Source organism: Fringilla coelebs, assembly GCF_963513975.1.
Source record: "Fringilla coelebs genome assembly, chromosome: 6".
NCBI lineage: Eukaryota > Metazoa > Chordata > Aves > Passeriformes > Fringillidae > Fringilla > Fringilla coelebs.
The window spans coordinates 11,065,018-11,087,852 of record NC_140034.1 but is presented as its reverse complement, the minus strand read 5'-3'; the positions used below and the strand labels follow the sequence as shown (position 1 = coordinate 11,087,852).

At 38.6% G+C, this 22,835-nt stretch overlaps 1 protein-coding gene across 8 annotated transcripts in view; it reads left to right on the top strand.

The window, feature by feature from the left end:
• Nucleotides 1-32: 32 nt before the first annotated feature.
• TECPR2 (tectonin beta-propeller repeat containing 2) overlaps nt 33-22,835 on the top strand; it is a 42,829-nt gene continuing 20,026 nt past the window's right edge. For 5 of the 8 annotated variants that reach the window (XR_014616228.1, XR_014616229.1, XR_014616230.1 and 2 more), the window contains exons 1-15: nt 64-141; nt 2,439-2,587; nt 5,650-5,934; nt 6,048-6,176; nt 6,599-6,730; nt 7,645-7,802; nt 8,894-9,206; nt 10,007-10,139; nt 11,413-11,877; nt 12,488-13,488; nt 14,886-15,069; nt 16,912-17,085; nt 19,181-19,361; nt 20,821-20,962; nt 22,176-22,416. Coding sequence is in view for 4 of the 8 variants with exons in the window: in XM_084207692.1 (XP_084063818.1) it covers nt 5,701-5,934; nt 6,048-6,176; nt 6,599-6,730; nt 7,645-7,802; nt 8,894-9,206; nt 10,007-10,139; nt 11,413-11,877; nt 12,488-13,488; nt 14,886-15,069; nt 16,912-17,085; nt 19,181-19,361; nt 20,821-20,962; nt 22,176-22,416 (3,487 nt within the window). In the remaining 4 variants the exon portion in view is untranslated. Of the gene's footprint in view, nt 142-2,438; nt 2,588-5,649; nt 5,935-6,047; nt 6,177-6,598; nt 6,731-7,644; nt 7,803-8,893; nt 9,207-10,006; nt 10,140-11,412; nt 11,878-12,487; nt 13,489-14,885; nt 15,070-16,911; nt 17,086-19,180; nt 19,362-20,820; nt 20,963-22,175; nt 22,417-22,835 lie in introns of all 8 variants that reach the window. The other 3 variants (XM_084207694.1, XM_084207695.1, XM_084207693.1) reach the window with 3 other exon arrangements.

Genomic DNA, 22,835 nt, shown 5'->3' with positions numbered 1-22,835 from the left:
GGAAGTTTCCTCACGTCCGGCCCCGCCCAGCCCGGCCCCCGAGCGGCGCAGGCACCGGGGCCGCCGCCGCTCCGCCGCCTCGGGGCTCGGTGACGCCGCTCCCTGCCGTCCTCCCTGAGCCGCAGCCCGCGCCCCGGAGCGGTGAGTGCAGCCGCGTCCCCGCGGAGCCGGGGGGGACCCCTCAGGGCCGGCCCGGTTCCGCTCCCCTCTCCGGGCGCCGCCAGCGGGGCCTGCCGCCTGCGGGCGCCTGTTGCGGGCGGCGCTCCCGGGGAGCGCTCGGTGAGGGTGCTCGGGGCGGGCTCCGGCGGCGGCTCGGCGGCTGCCTTACCCGGAGGGGCTGCGTCGCCCTCCCCTTGCCGGGGCTCTGTGTCTGGGCGGTAAATCCGGCATAAGCCGAGGCAAAGCCGGCGGGAAGGCGAGGCAGCCCCGTGGGTGTCCGGCCGGCAGCCACGGGCTCTGTCCTTCTCTGGCAGGGGCTGCAGCCACGCAGGTGCGCGAAGACACCTGTTGGGAAGGAGCGGTTTGAAACATCTGAGTGTGTTTCAATAGATTATGTTTAAGAAATCCATTTGAGGAGAGGAGTTTGAGACAAGGGGGAATGGCTTCACAGTGAAAGAAGGGCAGGTTTATGTTAGATACTAGGAATAAATTCTTCGCTGTGATAGTAGCGAGGCACTGAAAGAGGTTGCCCAGAGAAGCTGTGGGTACTCCATCCTTGGAAGTGTCCATGTCGAGCTCGGAGGGAGCCCCGAGCAGCCTGGGCTAGAGGAAGATGTCCCTGCCCATGGCAGGAGGGTTGGGGCTGGATGTCTTTAGGGTCCCTTCTAACCCAAACCATTCCACGGTTCTGTGAAGGTTTCATAGGGTGTCACAAGACCATCAGCTGAATTTTCCCATCTCTATAAGGATGTGCAGTGATTGTAGGTTCCCCTTTTCTACCCTTTCCGCATCCTTCATCTGGATTTTTTGTTTTGTTATTTATTTTTTATTATGTCACAGAGAAAAAAAATAAACCATGAGCCATGTTATAAATGACAAATGTAGTTATTTGCTTTTGTATTTATATATTCACTTTTGCACTTAATATATTTGCTTTTGCAAGTTATTGATCACAAAGATTCTGATATAGTACAATTTTTAATTCCTTTTAACTGCTTTTTTGGTATAATATAACCTGTCAATTTATGTATGTACTGTATTGCTTATATAAATAATAGTGCGATCAATATATATCTTAGGCCTTAGCAAAGTACTAAAATAAAAATGATATAATGCTAAAATGCTTTTATTTGTGTAACCAGCTCAGATAATGGTATGAAATAGCTATGTTGTTTCTCACATTCGTGGACCATCTTTTCTGAATGATAAGATAACACTGACAAGAATCAGGACACCAAGAGAAAAAATTTACTACTGATTCTCTGGTTATTAGGAAGTGTCAAAACAACAGAATGGAGCCTCAAGAAGAAATAAAATATATTGATTTAATCTACAAGATGGCATGCAGACAAGTTAAAGGTTAAAACCAAGCAAAAGAGTTCCTAAACTCACAGGAATGTTTGAGTTTGTGTAAACTCTTATGAGTATTTATGTATCCCCTGTAATGTAACAGTATATGAGAACACTGATGTAAGCTAATTGTGTGGTTTTGGCATATTGCCAAACACCCTAATGCTGGATATTGTCCCATTTATCCCTTATTAAACTTTTAAAATTTCAGAGAGTGAGCTTTGTTTCTCACAAGCCAAAAATGCAATATGTAATGTGTTGTGTAAAGCCAAGTGTGTGTTAATCAGGTAACCATGACCTGTGTGCAGGGCATGTGAAGCAGAGGTCCTTTGGCAGGGTGTGTGTTTGTGTTCTCTGCTCTGCAGCATTGTGCTGTGAAAAGCTCTGGAGATGTGACAGTGGGGTAGCCTGCTCTGGGGCTGAATTTGTGAGAAGTATTAGAAAAGAAAAATGCTTTTCTCTTTAGTTGGCAGGTTCTAGCTGAGAACAGAGACTGTTGTGTTTAGCTGTGGTCATATGGGAGTTTGTTTGTGCTCTGAAGAACTTAAATGTAAGTTTTAACATCAAAGATTTAAAAAAAAATTGGAGCTGTTGTCCCTCTAGTACAAACAGGACCCTTGGGCTCAGAAAGATGTAGTGACAGCTTTAGTTTTCTGCAGTCAGTCTGTGGCATATCCTGGCACTGAACCTTTGGGCACTGCCTGTCTGCTGAACCACAGGATTATCTCTCACTTCAGTTGCCTCTGTTAGGCAGCATTGAGCCTTATTCCCGTTTCTAAGACCAGGGGGAAAAAAAAAATTTAAAAATCTGCTTTTCAAAGCATGGCCTTGAATGCAGTTTTTAAGAACTCGTGAAGTCTGAGAGTTGAGAAGGAAGGACTCTGGTGATTGTTTTTGATGTGGTATTTTTCTCCACTCTATCTCTGCAGGACAGCTGCTTAGCACAAGCTGCTTTGCCCTATATGACTGTTATGTACTTCAGAATAACTGTGGCTGACACAGACTGAACACATGCATCCACTTCCAAAATCTGCCTGAGAAAATAGATTATATCTGCTGTTTGCCTTTGATTAATGAGGTAGGAAAAACAGATAACAATTAATCCTAAAGCTGTTACAGACTACATGTGATGCACAGCTGTTGTTAGAGGGGTATTACAGACTTTAGGCTCAAAAGCAGAGAATTGTGGCATTTGTGCCGCTGTTTTGAATGTATAGGCTATATGGGAGGTCTAGTCCCTTATACATTTGGTTAGTGTAGATAAAATTACCTAGTATTAGTAGTGTTTTTAATAAAAGTATGGTTTTGAGTTTTCATTTACATGTTTTTACACAATCAAAGTGTTTTGTTAGTCTGTAAACAGCTCAAGATGCAACTAATTTGTGTGCAATGTCAAGAAATTATAGTTCATTAATAAATTTTTCCTTTTTTTCGATTGTACAGAGTGAGTGCGTTATAGAGAAATCTTAATTTTTTTTTTTATTACTTTGCCATCAGAGATTGTATATAAATTTTATGAAGAGTGAGAGCCCTTACGTAACTGCAGAGTTTTTAAATTTATCTTAGTATGTGACAAGAAATAATTCCTCTGATGATTTTTTGTGGGTGGGAAGAAAAAACCCTATAAAACCTTCCTTTTTTCTCTTTTTCAAAATTAAATGTAAACTTCCAAAATATGCATCAGGTAGCAGATAGGGTAGAGGAATAAAGAAAAATCTTCTTCTGGATAATAAAAATTTTGCATATTTCCATAGCTGGTAATCAGTTACTCTGTTTTTAATGGTCTAGTTAAGCTGGAAGAATAAGTGATGGAGACTTAAGAGGATGAATTCTGAGGGCTTGGAAAGTCCTCTGGTAACTGAGGAGTGTGAGGTGGTTCCAGCTACAAGAGCAGCTTTGGATGCTGACAGATGTAAATTGCAAGAGTCACAAAGGGGACTTAAAACCCAAAAAATGTCAAATTTATGAGACAGCAGCTGGGTAGTGGTAGAAGTTGAGGTTAGACAGGGAAAGATTAGAAAATGTGAGGCTCAAGACAGAGACTGGATATTATTTGATTAGAGAAAAGAAAAAAAGACCATTGACTGGTAAAATTACTAAAGTGGCAAAACAGCACATTTAGAACAGCAAATGAGACTTTAACAGTAGATTTTTTATGTATTTAGTTGGCTGTAGATAGAAAGCAGAAAATGCTGAAGGAAGGGGTAGGAGATTAAAATATAGGATAGGAAATAGATGGTTTGTGAAAATATTGTGGAAGTGTCATGATGTGCTAAGGTTATCTGTTAACTTAGTAACTATCTCTGAAAGGAACTCTTCATTCAGAAATAGTTTGGACACATGTATCCGCTGGTCTTGATGATATTACATTAAATACATCATGACAGGTTGTAAACATTGGAGGAGAGTGGAATTAATTTCTAAACTCTAGCAAGCAGTAAAATTTACCACATTTAGGAACTTCTAACAATTGGTGCTAGTGTAGCTATTGGCAGTTTTTGTAGCAGATAAAATATAAGCCAAATAACCAGTTTTTATTCCTGTGGTCTTGTCTATGACATCCATGGGCAATGTCATGCAAACAGTCCCTGTGGCCTTAGTGCAATTTTACATTGACAGCAAGTGTTGCAGGGCCCAAAGTGTATTTGCTGAATGCTCTTGCATAATACCTGAAATAGTTGGAAAACTGAGGCACCAGAGTCTTTCACAGTAATGGAGATATTAAACTAGAACAGCTATTTTTTTTTTCTAGTTTTTTCTACACTGCAAGCAGTGTATGAAGCTGCCAAACAAAAAAACATTTTCCATCCTTAGAGAATTAAAAACAATTCACAATAGGATATATCAGAAATTGAAGTAGGAGTAGTTCACAGAATAATTGAGAGCATTTGGAAGCATTTCTAACTTCAATTGGCAGATCTCTTTTTTTTTATTTCTCTAAGGAAGTTTCTAACTGTGCTGAAGCTAAAGAAAATCTTCAGTGTTAAGATCTTAAACAACCATAAAAAACTTTCCTGTCTACAGATACCCAAAATTCTTGTGTTGGGAAACTGCAAGACTCTATATCATTCTGTTAACTGCACTTGTTCATAGCAAAATAAAACTCAAGGAGTGAAGGCTTCTTTTCTTTTCCATGTTTCAAAGTCACCCGTGAGGAAAAGCAGCAGCTACTGCTGCAAAATGTTCTTGTCAAGGCTGTAGTGCTGAGAAAAATTACTGCGTTTAATTAAATTTTTTGAGTATTTTTATGTTCCTCATGATCAGCTTTTTGTGAAGGTGCTGTTATGTTATTACTGTGAGGAGCTCCGACTATGTTGTTTTTCTTGGAGAAGGAAAACAGACTCTTTGTTTCTGTTATTCATAGATATTCTCCCCTAAGTATATTTACAGTATTGCTCACAAGCATGAAATTATTTTCTTATCCATAAAAGGAAACCTGGACATATGGTACTTTTTTCCTGTTTGCTCCTTATCTTTCTAAATTCAGTTGCTACATGAATATTTTCCTGTGTCTGTCAAAATAGGAGTTTTAAAGTTTTTACTCACCCCTTTCTTCCCACATTATTCTGATTTTTTGGTTGTTATTTGAATGTATAGCAGATGTAGCTCTAGCTGAACTGCTTCTCAGCTGTGTTTTTTCTTGGGCTTTGGGGCATTAAGGAGTGGAGCACAAATGCTAGTCTGTTGCTTTGATCTTACAGTGCTGTCTGGCACAGAGAATATCCCATGCTCTTGAGCACTGGTTGGATTGAGGGTAGAGGCTGCAGAAAGATGAAGAAGTACATCACATGGATTGTTCAGTGTCAGACTCCTTATGGTTTTTTCACTAGGCAGATGAAAAGAAACACTGCATTCCAGCTCAACTTTGACAAATTTACAGATTTATTTTTTTACAGCAAGAAAAAGTGGTTATCCCATATTTAGTGGTTACCATACATCCTTATGTGTTCACTGAATTTAAGGAATACACTTTTTGGTAAAAAGAAGTTTCTTTTAAGGATAGGTTACATTCACTACAAGAGTTTAACTTGCTTTTTGTTTATGCAAAGCAAAATCTAAGAATTTTTTCTTCTTTTTTGCTGTTACCCTTTTACTCTCTCCACACAAGTCAATGACATGTCTTTTGCTTTTGTCTTTCAGATTTCCTTATGTGGTCATGTAGATGTGTTTATTTCAGCCTTAAAATTGCTGATGCAAATCCTTGCTATGGCATCTGTGGCTTCACCAGTTATATTTAAGGAATTTTGTCCCTTGTATTATCTCCTCAATGCCATTCCTACAAAGATCCAGAAAGGCTTTCGCTCTATTGTGGTTTACCTGACAGCACTTGATACCAATGGAGACTACATTGCTGTGGGGAGCAGCATTGGAATGCTTTATCTCTACTGCAGACATGTAAACCAGATGAAAAAATATAATTTTGAGGTAAACCCTAACTTTTACTGTTGTCTCTTCCAATAAAGCTGAGTTGCTCAGAATTGAGCTCTCTGTTGGTGTCTCATTAACTTGTGAGTTCTTTCTGTGGTTTGTTTCAACAGGGGAGGTGTGAATCTATAACTTTTGTAAAGCTGTTGAGTTGTTTTGATGATCTGGTTGCTGTTGGCACAGCCTCAGGTCGGGTTGCAGTTTTCCAGCTGGTGTCTTCATTACCTGGAAGGAACAAACAGGTAAATATTTTCCTTTGCCTAAATCTCTGTGAGCTCTAGTATGGCCAGTTCTAGTACAGTGTTACAGTGATCCTTTGTAAGAGTTACACCCAGCCAGTCTTGCCTGATGAAATAGCTGTGAATATGTTTTAGGCTTCATATGTTAACCTTCTAAAACAATAATATTAAGCATGCTTTGCATTACAAAAGCTGTATTTAATCAAATATATTTCTGAGAGATTTCTCATGTGTAATGATTGGCTGATCTCTTTGGTGGAGGGGAGTTTTGGATTGTTATGGGTTTTCTGTGCTAAATAAACTTTAGAAGGACCTGCACTTTTGTACTTAATCTCCAGTTAAACCAGTTAGGAGTCATTGAATAGGCTTTGTGCATCCATTTTCTCTTTAGCTCATTCTTCTATTGCTTTGTTATTGTTTCACAGCTTCGTAGATTTGATGTTGCTGGCATCCACAAAAGTAGCATTACAGCTTTAGCTTGGAGTCCCAATGGAATGAAATTATTCTCTGGAGATGACAAAGGAAAGATTGTCTACTCTGCATTAGACCTAGACCAGGTGAGCATTTGTTATACCTTAATTCACATTTGCACTTTCTGAAAGGATTCTCGTGTGTTTAATTATTTAGCAGTTACTTAATTGCTCAGTGTTACGGGTTTGTTGGATGGCTTTATTGGTTTGTTTACATTTGGCCCAGAGTGTGCACACTCAGCAAGGCAACCACTGGATGTCCTTCAGAACTGCCTTATCTTTTTTAAAAAGTAATGCATTTTAAAAGTAGTGATCCTTCTCATTTTTCATTAAATAACTATGAAATCTTTCTTCAGCTTTCAGCCAGTACTTTCTCTTTTGTTTGGAAAGGGATATTTTTGACTGATGTGGCTCTATTGGTGAAGTACTTCTCCCAGAATTGTTCAGCATCTTAGTCCAGAGTGTAGAATGAAAGTAACATTTGGGTGCTGGTGGCTGACTGGCATGTTACCAGTAAACGGAATTTTTCTCACATCTTGTTAGTTAATACAGATCTGAGATGCCAACAAAATTACTGATAACTTGAATTTTTAAATGGGAGAAATGTTTAAACAACATCTTATTTATCTGTGACTGTCCCTCAATTTGGTTTGACAGAAATCACCAAAGGTAATGATTGTCTCAGCAAGGCATGAGCTGGCAGTGGGGAAGAGGGAAGAAAGTGTGTCCTAAAGTTCCTGAAGTTTCTGTTGATTTCAAGAGAAATGTATTAGCTAGTATTGCAAGAGAAACTGCATTTCATAGTGTGTCACACACAATCTCTCCTCTTGCCTACGTAAATTAAGTCCGTATTCATTAAGTGAATTTCATGCAACAGGAGTTCAAAAGCTTTTTGTTTTCTTTTTTTCTCTTGGGCTTATAAATTTCTTTGAAGTGTTAGTTACCACCTTGCATTTTTAGGAAGGTTTGACTCTTGTGAATTATGTGTATGTCTTTGAAAGGGTATTTGCAACTCCAGCCTTGTATTGGAAGAGCCATCTTCGATTGTCCAGTTGGATTACAACCAGAAGGTGCTGCTTGTCTCTACTTTACAGCGGACTCTGCTTTTTTACACAGAAGAGAAATCCGTCAACCAAGTTGGAACACAGCCCAGAAAAAAGTAACCCTCATAAAATCCTGATGCAGGCTCATCTATTAATTCTTGCATTTCAAAGTGAATTACAGACAGAGTGATCTAGGCAGTAAAATTAATACAACACAGCAGTCTGCTCATAAAAGGCTAGTTACCATAGCTGTGTGTGATCGAACATGAAATGATAATTATACCTATCTAGAAAGTATGTGGTTGCAAGTATGTCATGATCATATTTTCAAGACATTCTTAGGCAAAAATATTTAAGATATTTTCTCATTTTTTAAACTGAAAACACTGCCAGGTTTCCTCTGCAGTCCCTCTTTGTTTACTGTGACTTGCAGTGAGCAGGCATTGTAATCGTCTGTCTAATGGGTGATGTAATATTTGATGCAAAAAGCAAGTCATCATCCCTGTTTTTCTTATACACTGAAGTGAATTAGTAGGGAGAATGTATAGTAAGCACTTAAATTTGAGTTGAAGACTAGGAACCTCTTGTGTGGCTTTGACATCTCCTCTTATGTAATCCCTCTTGAGTAAGGAAGAGAGAACTCAGTGATAAAACAGCATGACTGACTATTTCTCTTAAGGAGAGGAAATTTAACCTTGAAAGAGGGTTTATGATTCATTTCAGGGATATGAATAGTAAGAGGAACACCAAGGTCCATCTTATATGTGAAGGGTTTTCTTGGATGATAGTAATGGTGTTTCTGTGAAATGAAGGGTTTAACAGCTGAGGTCTGTTCTGTGCTTCTTGCAAGTAAAGGCTGCCTGTTCCTTAGCATTAGTTTGTAGCATTTTGCTTGTTTTTTATAAATTTTGGGAGAAGGAAGAGTGCATAGTAGGATCTTTTTGAGATGGACAGAGTGTCATTAAGGCAATGAAGCTTATTAGGAGGAGTTATTTAACTTGCTTAGTTGATGCTGTGTCTGACATTCAAAGCTGAGGGAAACTTGTTATTTGGAATTACTGCTCATATCTTACTGTAACTAAATTTGTATTTCAGACTGGATATTTTAATCAAAGACTTTTGATAATTTGTGAATTTGTGCCATTAGTTTTTAAATTGCTTCTAAGTTGAGTATATAGCTTTTAAAATAAATTCTTTTGCATTTTAGCACTGGCAAATTTGGAGCATGTTTTATACCCGGCCTGTGTAAACAGAGTGACTTGACACTATTTGCTGCCAGACCTGGGCTTCGTCTGTGGAAGTCTGATGTTCATGGGACTGTTCAGGCCACATTCATATTGAAAGATGTATTTGCTGGAGGAATAAAAACTTTTGAACTGTATCCTCGTTTAGAACCACCTGACAGAGGGAGTTACAGCTCTCCAGAGAAACACCTTGGGCTTGTCTCATGCTTTTTCCAAGAAGGATGGGTGCTGACCTGGAATGAATACAGCATCTATTTACTAGACACTGTGAATCAGGTAGATAAATCTTGTGGCTGCATATTTTGTTTCTTCCATGTTTTTGTTCATGCTATGCCACGAGACTCTGTTTTGGTTATACATTCTATGGCTGTGATTTAAATCCCTATTTAAAGCAACAAAAAAAGAATATTTATTGTCTCCCTTCTTAAGCTGTCATTACAATGATATACCCACCAACTAGCTCAGTGTGTTGTTTATGAAAATTACATATATTTAAAGCTTTCAGTTAAGATGTTAACATCATAATTAATGCTGATGCTTATTGAAACATATAGAAACCTAGAGTCTAGGAATTAGTGCAGAAAGTATTTTAGGCCTATAAAATGTGCCTGGAACTATTTATTCTTCTCTTCTACCGCTGTTGGTGTCTTTAAAAAGATGTATTACCTTTTATTTGGTATACAGTGAAGTGTTAGCTATTTTGTAGTCTTAAAAACACATATGAATGCAGATACAAGCTAGCATATTTTTGTCTAAATAATATTAAGTATTCATACTGTAGCACTCTTCTACCACCAAATTGTATGTTGCTTAAGTTGTTATATTTAGTTACATTTAGTTGGACAAAGAATGGATCTGTGGAATTTAAATTACTATAAAAATGGAGCTGCATCATGATTAAAGAGTTCTTTTCTCTTTCTTTTTTCTGTTTTCTTTTTTTGCTAAGATAAAAATCTTTAGCCTCTACTGTTTTTGTTGATTAAAATCCAGAGAACGCTTTTGTTAAGAGTACCATGTTGTGCAAACACTGTGTTAATCTAATGCCAATTATTTCTTTCTCTTCTGACTCTTTACAGGCTTTGATTGGTGGCTTGGAAGGATATGGTGATATTGTGTCTGTGTCCTGTACCAACAATGAGATTTTTCTCTTAAAGGGAGATAGAGACATAATAAGAATTTCAAATAGACCTGAAGGACTGTCATCAATAGGTTTGTATAGATTAGTAAGCTTACTATGTAGAAATTAGTAAGTTTAGTATGTATAAATTAGTGTGTACCTCAGGGAACATGGTGCCTAATGTACTTTTTTAATAGCAAAAAACCAACACCAACAAAACTGAAGCACATCAAACCTCAGACAAATCCCTTCAGATTGTTACAAAAACCTGCCAGGTCCTGTAGAGTTACTCATCTGTTCTGATAGGTTATATTTAGAGATCTGGTTTATCTGCTTATCTGAGCTTCTCTTTTGGCTGCAGTGGGAATGGAGGCATTAAGAAATTAAATATGCTTGCCTTTTTTGAGAGTGGATCAGCATTAACCTAATGAGGCGTCTCTAATCTGTGCATTTGAGAGCTCATTCTGAACCATGATGCTGAAGCAGTCTGGATTCCTGCTCATGGTTATCCCTTTAGGATCAGTCTCAGCAGCTGAGACGTTGATTCTGTGCCACCTGTCACTAGCCACGTTCCAGGGGAAATCTCAGCCTTCCTAGCAATGAAAAAGAAAGAATTGGCAAATAAATCCAAAGAATGCTCACTAAAATTCCAAAAATAATTTGACTGTTTCATACTTGTTGCCATCTGAGTTAAACATTTATGTTACTAGAACTCTGTAAAAAGGCTTACTAATGCATTTAAATACTCCATCTTAGCTTTGTTTTAGCAAAATGCTAATAATTGTGCTATGAAATCTCATTCAGTGCTGGAAAACTTAACTTGTCATTGCACATTGGCAATAGCTTTAGTCATTTATGCAGGTCTTTACTCACGAACTTCTAGAGACTGTTTATTATTTTAATTTCAACTTTCAAGTATAGTTTGAAAGGAGCCTTTAGAAGTGTATTTTCTGCTAAACGCTACAGTGATTGATAATTGTCCTTGATTTTTTTTTCAAGCTACTGAATGTTTGAATGAAGAAGTTAAAGATATAGGATGGTGCATCAGTGTGTGATAGAATTGGATCTTCCAAGCTGCAGACCTGTACTGTTCTTGTTACAAAAACATAAATTCAGCATTTTTCTAATAGAAGTTTGATACAGGGTTTGGGGGAGGTGCTTTCTTATAGATTAATTTGCAGGGAGTTTATAGTGTGTGTGCATGTGCACAGGTATTTATTTTTAAATGTTGTTAGCTTAGAATTTTTTTTTTTGCATAAATATTTTTTTCATTCAATACTCTCTAAAATTATGCCCCTATTCATTTGATGCTAGTATTTATACTTGAACTATTTTTACTTTTATTTTTCTCTTGGACAATTTCAGATGTGAATTCAAAATTGTCAAATCCTTTAACAGATACAAGTCCTAAATTGCTGACCCCATCATCAGTAGTTTCATCTGTATCATCCAGCCCTTCAGTGGAAACAGAAAGAAAAATGGTTACTTCCCCTTCAGTTACTGGTGATAAAAATGGCACTTCTTCTTTGGTGAAAGATGATCTGGAAACTCCAGCAGTATCAGAGAAAAGTTTTGATAGAGTGGGAGACTTGAGCAATGAAGCCAGGAGAAGGGGCTGCTCTGTAGTAAGTGAATCACGAAGCAGGAGCAGCTCTGTGAACTCTGTGGACAGTGGCTCAAGCTTTCTGATGTGTGCAGACCAACTTCCAGAAGCTCAAAGGGAAGGCCAGCTTTCTTCACAACGGTTCAGCACCATCAGCTCTGAAGATTTTGATCAAGAACTTATTGTAAAGCCAATTAAGGTGAAAAAGAAAAAAAAGAAGAAGCAGGGTAGGTGGAGCAGAAGTTTCCCTGACACTGCACGTTGTAAGAGCACATTACATGGAAGACTCTGTGTTGGGCAGGCTTCCTGTATCCTGTGGTGTTGTGCTTCTGAAATGGCTGAGGGGTTGTGGTGGGCCATTTCTGTTTAAGATGAAAATCTCCTTTAAAAGTGATAAATGGATAAAGTCTTCTTAGATCTGTTTGGAGTTTATTTCTTTTGTTTTGCTTTATGTAAACATGCTTTGAGTTCTGATGTATTTGTTAATGGGACCATACAGTGGACTCTGTGTCCAGTTTTATGTTGGAATTGTGTAATATCTGTTCATCCTATTCAGAATATTTGGCACTGTCTTTTCTTAGACATCCTCTTTAGTTTCATGAAGTAGTGTGAGTACTCAGTTATTTTAATTATTTACTGTATTAAGACTTTTTTTGGCTTTATATGTATCATGTAATGCTAAAGTTGAAAAAAAAATCAGTATGGTTAAAATTTAGATTTAGCGTTGTTCTTCCTCCAGTTCTAAAAATATTTTAATTTCTTGCTTGGCACTGGGATTTAATAGATTTTATTAATTCTACTTTTCTCCTTCTTTTTCATGTGTGTGTGTGATAACAGAAAGTGGGACGAGGAGAAACCACAGCTCTCTGGAAGGCACACCAATTTATGAGCGTCAGCTTTCTGGTGACAGTCCACATTCCTTGAATGCAGACTCCTTTTCAATGACTTCCAGCATAATGAGTGGCAGCATTGATCATTTGAGTACTGGATCTCCAGATCAGGAAAGCATGTTCAGCATGGAGTCCCATACAATCTTGCAAGAAGATTACGGTTCAGAAACTTTCAGTGTCCTGCAGTCTCCTGAGTCAGCAAATGTACTAATTAATGAAGAAAATGGAGATGTGGCTGATTTACAGAAACTTCCAAACAGTGACAGTGGCGTGGGTACTTCTGCTGTTACAGATACTTTGACATCTGCATCTCCTCTGATGCTCACAGAAGACTTGACAAGCAGTGTTGGTGGTGAATGTAATGGTGGTGTGGTTTCTGCAAGCAGTGAATGCTGTCCTGGAAAGCTGAGCCAGGAGGAGGAGGAGGAGCAGGATTTTCCTACATTGTGTAAAATAGATGAAGACTTGGATAAAATGAAGCTGCAGGATACTGAAAAATCTTCTGAAGATGCAGACCTAACAGACCAGATGTTTTTGGAATGTGACAGTATACTTGGTGTCCAGACATCTCTGACACCAAAGGAAAGTGATGAAACCAGCGAGGAGGACCAACAGCAGCTGTCTCTAATCCACAGTGCTCTGTCAGACCCTTCTGCACTCCAGTGTGACATCTCTGACAGTGTTCATTCAGATAACTGTTCCATTTCTGGGTGGAATTTTGAAAGTGCAATCAAAGCTAAATGTAGTACTAGCACTGCTGAAAGGGTAGCAGACACTCATGAAAGTAGGACTGAAAAATCTGCCTCAAGTGATGAAGAGGATATTTATGGACATGGATTACCATATTCATCCTCAGAGACCAGCATGCCTGAAGTTGGTGCTGTGCCTGGTGCACAGGATGCAGCCAAGATGAGCCTAGATGAAATGGTGCTGTTAAAATCTGATCAGGTATTTCTTTTTGGTTTAATTAAAGTACCTTTAACCTTAAAAAGAAGCAAGAAGAAACATTACTGCAGTTACTGCAATTCCTGCTTTTCAAAAGAAACATTCCTGCAATTACTGTCCTTTATGTCTTCAGGAGAGCAATTTTTTTTACTTGATTCAATACACAAGTAAAATACAAAGCCAAACAGTATGTGTTGTAACTCTTACAAAATGTGATGTATCTGACTTCAAAATGGGTGATGTGTGCTTGCAATGCAAAGAAGCTGTTCTGGCTGTATTATTCCCAGCTCAACAAAAATGCTGTTAGAAACCCATCCATTAAAGAGTGAACAGTAAAACCCAGTCACGCTCAAAGGCTGCTGCTTGTTTGGATCTCCAGTAGTCCAAATTCTGCATGATGCTGTTCCCAAATTCAGCTGACTTCATGAAGAATTAATGCTAATTATCTCACATGGCTGGGTTCTGCTTAAGGATTATTTTACCTCTAAATACTCAGAATAAGGATTAGTCTTTGCCCCCTAGCCAGCAGTAGTTAGTGCTGTTTAAAATGTTGACAGTTTTCTTCTTCTGTTATCCTTCTTTCCGTCATAGTTATTTGTGGGTAATCCTCATAGATACTATAGAAAAGAAGTACTAAAGTTAATTGTAAAATCTGCAAAATTGCCAGAATCACTGGGACTTTTAGCAGAAGTCTTAAGAAGGAAATGCTGTTCTTGTATGGTGGGGGAATTGTTTCTTTTAGATCTGTAACAGCCTTGTATTGAGATCAACCAAATATTCATAAAAGTTGGGTTATAAGTGGTTGGTGTCCTGTCTACTGACAACTGCAGCCCAAAGTGCAGGAGACTTTTGTTTCAGGTTATGGTATTCTTATACTCTCCATTGTTCAGTAATCTCCCCTGGTAATGTATGCAGTGCTCGAATTCACCTCATGCAAGCAATCAAAATTTATGAGAGCAGGCTGTAAACCAGATTTCTGCAAGATGTGGCTCCTCTACCATACAGAGAGTACCAGAGTTGGATATTCAGCTGTCTCTGCCCTTCAGCTGTCTTGTTCCCTTTGCTCATCACTTCCTAGACTATGAATAATTTCCTGAACTACAGGCAGACTGTACATTTTTATATATTCCTTCTTTGGAGTTGGATGACAGAGTGGAAGGGTTAATTTTTTTTCTATATCTGTTGTTTGAGCAGTCTCACTGTGCACATACAGCCTTTGAGAACAGTGACAGATGTAGTTTTATTTTACACAAGGCAAATTAATTCATTGATTAAAGTACTTAAGTACTTAGCTTTTAGTTTAGCTTTTTCAAAATCAAAAGATGGGAGCTGCTCTTCTCATATACTCATCTTATGCAGTTTGAAGACACCTGACACTGTTCTGACTCTACAGTTTTTAGTTTGCAGAGAGCTGGATGGGATACTCTGGCCCTGGATATGGCATCCTGAGCCTGGTTGTCTCAGAAAAATACATTTGGTGCCTGGACTACCGAGGCAGCCTGTACTGCAGTGCCCTTCCTGCGGCCGGCCTGCGCTGGCAGAAGTTTGAGGATGGAGTCCAGCAAGTGGCAGTTTCCCCCTCAGGTAGGTTGCTGCACTGTTGCCTTGTAAATATAAAGCTTGGATAGATTTGGGCATTTTCTTTGTTTCTTCGGCTTTTCTTTTGTTGTTGGTTGTTTTTTTGTTGTGGGTTTTGGTTTGTTTTTTTTTTGTTGTTGTTTTTCAATGTGGTGTTTTTTTTTTTTTAGTACCAGTTGTTATTTAATTAGGTGTAATTTGTAATCTTTGTGAGATTACATATGTAGTTGAGTGACTGTGTAATTTCCACATAGGCAGTTTATTGTTTGTTTGGTTTTTTTCAAATCAATTCCTTCCAGAAACTTGCTTGTTTAAGACTTGTTTCATGTAAAAGTAGTGTGTTGGTTTAGATTTCTTTTTGTTTGTTGTTTTTTTTTTAAATAGTCATAGTTATATGACTGCATCTTCACTACCTCTGCATCCCATGTTCTAGTTTAAATGGCTGTCTTTCTAGCAGGTTCACATTGCATTTTGGGAGGTTTTCAATGTGCATTTATTTGCCTGATTAAAGTGAACTTCAGAAGTAGCAGTTTAGTGGTAGGCAGAGAAGAGCTCCTTGTCTATACAAAACCTTGATTTTTGTTACAGAGCTATAGAAGTTCTTGGCTGTGAGGGTGGTGAGGCACAGGAAGAGGTTCCCCAGAGAAACTGTCGATGCCCATCCCTGGAAGTGTTCAAGGCCAGGCTGGATGAGGCCTTCAGCAATCTGGTCAAGTGAGAGGTGTCCCTGCCCTGGCAGGGGGGTTGGAACTAGATGATCTTTAAGATCTCTTCCCACCCAAACCATTCTGTGATTCACAATTTTAAAGTTCTTTTTCTTGTAAATGTAGAGCTGGCTTTGTGTATGCGTGGGTTGGTTGATTTGATTTCTTTTTAAATGTTGAAGAAAAAAAGTTTGAAGTTCTAGTACATTTGCATATGCATTTGTTCTGGATGGTTGTGAATGAGGATTATGTTGGATTAAAATTAAGCAGGTTTTGGTTATAAACTTGCGTCACTTTTGGCCTTCCAGATTGTTTCAGGACTGGAGTGAAAATACAAAGTTTCTCAGCCATTTTAATTTCCTTGACTCCTGCCTTGCCACTGCTTTTCTTCCCTGTCATCTCTAAAAGCACATGTCAGTTTTCCCTTCTGTCTGTAGGGGAAGACTTGCTATCTGTTTTAAGAAGAAAGAAATTCTGTTTGATCTGTAGGTGAGCTTTGCTATAGCCAAAACAATTTGAGAGTACTTGTAGTAGGTGAGAGTGTGGGTTCATCCAGCTCATTGTCTTGCCCTTAAAAGTGGTCCTGCAGGGTCCCTGCAGAAAAGTGAAAGGCATGGGCATGTGTCATATTTGCCTGTGGTAGTTTCAGGCTGCAGTTGTTGGTGGCTCAAATTGCCTGGGCAAAAAGGTTGTTCCTCTGCATTTCTTATCCTTCAGTTCCAGGAATTCACCCAGCTTTTCACTGAATCTGTGCAAGTTCCTAGCATCCCCAGTTTGCTATGGATCTGTTAATGTGGGGGCATGTTGACCACAACATGTCAAAATGGAATTAAATGCAACTTTGTGGAATTATTCAAAAGAAATTAATATGACAGTGTACTGTTCTGGTACAAGGCAGCAGTTAAGTTTGGAGTTCCATTTGGTGTTTTTTTTTTTTAAGATATTATTACATATTAGAAGTCAGTTACTGTTCTGGTCTTGCTTTAAAAAAAAATTGTAAGGGCTTTTAAAACTTGCATTTTTGTTTAATGCTATTGATTTGCTTTTCCCCTCCTATTAGTTTAGGTGTAGCTAGGACACATCACCTGTGACTGGTGCAGTAATTGCTGAGTGCTATTATGTTCTTTCTTTGCTTCTCTTACAGGGGCTCTTCTCTGGAAGATTGAACAGAAGACTAACAAAGCTTTTGCTTGTGGAAAAGTAACTATAAAAGGAAAACGGCACTGGTATGAGGCTTTACCCCAGGCTGTATTTGTAGCTCTAAGTGATGACACTGCCTGGATTATCAGAACAAATGGAGATCTGTATCTACAAACAGGTACCTGAATTAATTGCAGGCTCTTTGAATTTTTGTGGGCTGAGATTATTAGATTTCAAGTCTATGGGATGATGGCAATTTGCTATAAACTTTTATCCACAGCCAGGACATAAGGAAACCTTTTTATCTTGAGAAACACTTGGAAACAGTTGTGAGATTTTGTGTAATTAGGAGAGTGGAAAATCCAGTTCATGGCCACTTGTTTTGTGTGTGCCAAGTGGAATACATGCAGTACAGAGAATTTATGGCATAGGGAAGATATGAGATGGATGGAGGTAAATGGAAAGGGATTATAGAAAATATAAAAATAATACCCTTGCTTTGAAAGTGGTATGGTGCACTGAAACAACTCAGCCTTAAGTGGGCAGAATAGGGAAAAGTAGAAGGTTTGTGTTTTGAAAAGCACAGATCTCTTGAAGGTAAGAGTTACCCCTTGATAATGACAGGAAGGTATTCTGAGACAGAAGATGGTGAAGTGTTTTGGAAGTATAGACAAGTGGTATGTGTTTTATGTGATAGAGAAGGCAAAGCCATGGGGGAGCAGAATGGGCTGTGGAGCAGGAATCTGCAGCTGCCTTCTTCCTGGATGTGAAGGAGGCACAAACTGGAAAAAGGGATATTGTAGTGGCAACTTTGAAGTCCTGGTCTTTGTTTTAATTTCTTCAGTGAATAGAAGAGGATGTATTTGGAAGGTGTTATGCAAACAATATTCAGGCTAAATGCAAGCAGCTAGGATGAAAGATTGGTAGTACTAGTTTTAGAGTTAAGGGAGAAAAGTACCAAGGACTCTCAGGCATGTGAGGCTTGCACAGAGTTACTAAGGAAAAATTACCAATAACATGATGAAATAATTACTGGTGAATGAAGAGGAGGACTGAGTAGCTACCAAAATTCTTATTTACATTTAATTTAATTTTGGCGCTCTTGTAATTTCTCTTTTAGGTTTAGTGACTGTAGCACAATGCAAAAATTCTTTGTGATTAAGAAAACTGTTTTAAGTACACATCACTGTTTCAAAGACACTGTATTAAATTTTTTTTTTTTTTTAGTTAAGTGTAGTAGTCCCAGAGAAATCAAGTGGCCTGCCCATGGTCACATGCATGTTGCCAGCAGGCATGGATAGTGGTGATGGAGAGTAAATTTTGGATGCTAATCATACAGGGCTCTGTGGAGGTTTGAATCAATATTTTTCTTCTCTTTGAGAGATTGGTTTGATTACATCAGCTTACATTCTGCTGTACTTAGGCTTCCAAATTTGTCTTTTGATGCAAAAAAAAAATTCTCAGTATATCAGTCTTCCTGATGAGAGGCAGCCAGTGAAAATTGTTTTCCCAAGATCTTTTCATTCCCTTCACTGTCTTGTGTAACATTCTTAACAAAAGTGTATGCTCAGAGGTTTAGAAATGAGTGTTCTTGTTCGTCTAGAATATATTATACACATGAGTCTGTTCATACTGGTTTTGGCAGCATGAGGAGATGAAACAAAAGCTGTGTTTACTGCGATGTTTCACATGCAGTTTCATATGTGTAAATCAAGCTTCAGTGTAATCGTAAAGAAGACATGTTTCTGTAGATTAGCTGTACAAATGGTGTGCATTGTACTGTAAATCTACCAGAACCTCTCTGCTCCTTACAGTACTACACGCCGTGACATGCTCTTTTGTAATTGCTCTGCTGTCACTACTCAGAACAGGTTGCTTCTCTCCCTGGCATGTTCTGGGCAAAAGTTCTTCCATTTCTGGCTTTTTCTTTGATGCTTCTGTCAGCTCTAATAGAGGTTTTATAAATGGAGATTCCTGGTGCTGACACTAGAGGGAGAAAAGGAACAGAAATGACAGAACTGGACATGCACTGTGCAGGATGTTGAAGGATGTACAGTGTCTTATTTCTTAAAATGTAACATCAGCTATATTAAAGGAAATTATTAGTAGTTTACAGAAAGAACAGTCACTCAAGGAAATTTGATCAAATGACAAATGTTAGCATGTCAAGGAGATTCCCTTCTGCATTTTCTTTTGTTGAGTTGCTTTATCTCTTTCCTTTTTGTTGCAAAAAGCCAAAGTTTGTAAAGCAATCCTCGTTTTCTGATTTCTAGGCCTGAGTGTGGATCGTCCTTGTGCCCGAGCAGTAAAGGTTGACTGCCCTTATCCACTGTCACAGGTCACATCCAGGAATAATGTGGTGTGGGCTCTGAGCGAGCAGCGCGCCCTGCTCTACCGCGAGGGAGTGCGCAGCTTCTGTCCCGAGGGGGAGCAGTGGAAGAGTGACATTGTCAGGTAATGACTGCTGGGACATGCTGGGCATACCCTGAATGACACAAATAATTGTGCTGGAGCTCCTTGATGTTTGGAAAAGTATTACCTGAGCTTGTGTGTCTGTATACCGCTGTGTGTGTGGATATATCTATTTTAGCTGTCTGTCTTCCTTCCTTCCTACCATCCATCCAGCCAGCCATCCATCCATGACTGCTATGTAATGAAAGGAATTGTCATAAACAGAAGCAGGTTTAAAGAGTGAAAAAAAAATTTTAAATATCTTTTTAATGTCTGTCAACGTGATTTTCTGTTAAATATTCCTTCTTTAATCTGTGGCATAATGGTTTTGAGGAGCTCTCCAGTTTTTTGAGAGGTGTTTTTTTCCATTTTCTTTTTTTTTTTTTACCTGAGATTAAATGTATGCATTTTCTTGGTCATCCACAGAGCTGGATAACACTTCTGCACTCCCCAGCCCCAGATTTTTATAAATACTTTGTGTAGTTGGTATTTAGCTTTGTAGTTGATCCTATGCCCACAGTAGTTCCTTTATGGTAAAGATAAAAGCACTGAGTCTCTACTGCTGGCTTTAAGAATGTAGAATTTAGTGTCTCTTGTGACATCAGCCTGGTGCAAGTTTAGGAAGAAATTCAAGTTCTTGTTGTCAGGAGATTTTATCTTCTGAATATCCTATTGTGAAACTTGTGCTACCTCCCAGCCTGGTATTAGGCTCTTGAACAGTCTGAGAAACTACTGTGTCTTTGTTCAAATGTGAAATTTGCTCATACTCTAATGAGTTTGTTTAATGAAAATACCTGCTGACCTACACCTTAGGTACATTTCATGTTCTTGGGCTTTGTGTTAAAATTGCAGAAGGCAGTCACTATTTGTTCTTAAATTATCAAGAAAGGTTATCTGAAAGAACTGGCATTGTTTGCTACCTTTTCAGTGTCTGATACGATCACCTGACCCTGTTGACTTTCTGAGCTTGAAAATCGTTTACTTATGCAGGAAACTTACAGACCAAAATTCAGCATTTATCTCTGCCACATAGTTAAGTTGAGTTTTCTCTTTGTGGTCCCTGAACTGCAGGTATTGTTCTCAGAATAGGTCAAGGAAGTTGAGGAGATAGATTTTTGAAGCTGTTTAATCAAAACCTTAAAGAACACAGCTCTTGATTGCTTATTTACTGAACAAAACAGGGCTTGTTTAGTTTTATTGTTATGTATCCAAGTTTTACATCTTGAGTGATCTTTGAAGAACTGGTGGTCTTTGTTGTAGTTATTGTTGAATGTTTTTTGCTTAAACAAATAAAAGATAAAGTACTGAATAACTGAAAATTTAATGCCAAATGTGTTTTTTAGCTTGGCCCCACTGAGTTTCAACCGTGTTAAACTATTAGTATTGTAACAGCTTCCTTAAAATACCATTAACATAAATTTGTATTAAGCTTTTTAATATTTTTACTTGTTTGCATTTCCAGTGAAGTGCAAGCTTTGGAACCAGTGTGCATAACCCTTGGTGATCAGCAGACATTATGGGCTTTGGATATCCATGGCAATCTCTGGTTCAGGACTGGTATAGTTTCAAAGAAACCACAAGGAGATGATAACCATTGGTGGCAAGTAGGCATTTTTTTATTTTGCTTTCAGTTTAGTCTTTTACCTTGGGTCGATTATTTGTGTTGTTTTCCCACAAGATTATAAGAAAGAATTCAATTAATAGTACACTTTATTCAGTATATTAAAACTTCTGTGTGGCTATGGCTGAAATCCCCTTTCTGTGTCTGCTGTAAAGAGGGAAGGAACCATCCTGTGGTCATTCAGAGCAGCATTGCAGAAGCTTTCAAGAGCACAAGAAATGCTGTGCCAGGTCATAGGACATGCTGTTGAGGGAGAGCATCAAATCTGGCTGCTGAACACAGCCCCTTGTCTTGTCTTTTAGTGCCCAACCTTTTCTTTAGCTAGAGAAAATAAATAATGACTCACCATGCAAAAGAATGTGTTTCACATTTTTCCATTCACTTGAGGTTTCTTTGAGCCATGTGGAGCTGCTTGCTTCAGCCACAGTTTGTGTGGGTGAAACCAACCTCAGTTACTGCGATTATTGTCTGGTATTGATTTGGAATTCTTGCCTCTGGTTCCTCCAGCTTTTCTTGTTTCCACTAGAGATAGGGCTGGGGAAGAAGGGAGCACAAAAACAGTCTTGCAGAAAATTTGTCAACATGCTACCTTAGTTACAAGAATTTTGGTCTATGTGCATGTATAATCCCTTTTTTGCATGTGAGCATCAGGAGTAGCTTGGCTTTGAGGTTATTGGCAAACTGCTGCTCTTTTTGTGCTCTTAGAAATTTCATTCCTTTCTAGGAGTATCCCAGAGTGTTGCCAACCTAGTTGTCCATGACAGAACTTGGGCGGTTGTTTGTTTAGACCTCCTTTTGCACTGTGAATTAAAATATCCATGAGGTAATTGCAAAGGAGTATTGCATTCAAGTTTTTGTCATGTGGTTTGAATTGCTACACTGTGCAAGTTTCTCTTCCTTTAGGAAATTGAAAATTTACCTCTTAGTTTGCAGAGTTTGGCATGTTTTTAGAGGGACACATCCTAAAACAAAGACCTATCTTAAAATGCAGATTTCTAAATGGATTATTGGATAGAAAAGAGTTGTAAGCTCATTTAGGACTGATTTTGGCTTATTAGCAAGACAATCACTCAAAACGTACCATTTTTGTTTTTCCCTTCCTACACTTTGAATTCCAAAAAAGCTTCTGGTGAAAGATTGTGCAGTTCACCCCAGAGCTTAACTAATTATCAAGAGCACTTTTTCTTTTCCCCCAGGTAAGCATCACTGATTATGTAGTGTTTGACCAGTGCAGCCTGTTCCAGACCATAATCCAGGCAACTCACACGGTGGCAACAGCAGCTCAGGCACCTGTGGAGAAGGTGGCTGACAAGCTTCGAATGGCATTTTGGTCACAGCAGCTTCAGTGTCAGCCCAGCCTCCTTGGAGTCAATGGCAGTGGAGTGTGGATCTCTTCAGGCAAAAATGAATTCCATGTAGCAAAGGGAAACTTAGTAGGTGGGTGTGCTTTTGCATCTTAATTTTTTTAAGTTAAGAATATTGAATAGAAGGAAATAACTAACTACACCTCTGTCACTACAGAAATTAGCCATGGCAAGTCAGGGCAGCTTTAACTTGTTTAAAAATTAAATTAAATTATTCATTAGCATTTGGTCTTAAATACTTTCTCATTTAAAGGGAAATATTTTTCATGGAAAAGTCATTGTCAACCAGTGGCCTGTACACAAGTTACTGCTTTTAACACCTACATTTGTCTCTTCTCTGGAATAAGGGAATCTTAAGCTGCTGAAGCTATTTTACCTTGCACAGTGGAGTCTGGCTCATGATCAGTGTGACTGTGCAAGATGCTATTATGGTTTTATAGTGCTAATAGAGGGATTGCTTTGTTTTTCTTGCTACAATTCTCAAAATAGAAT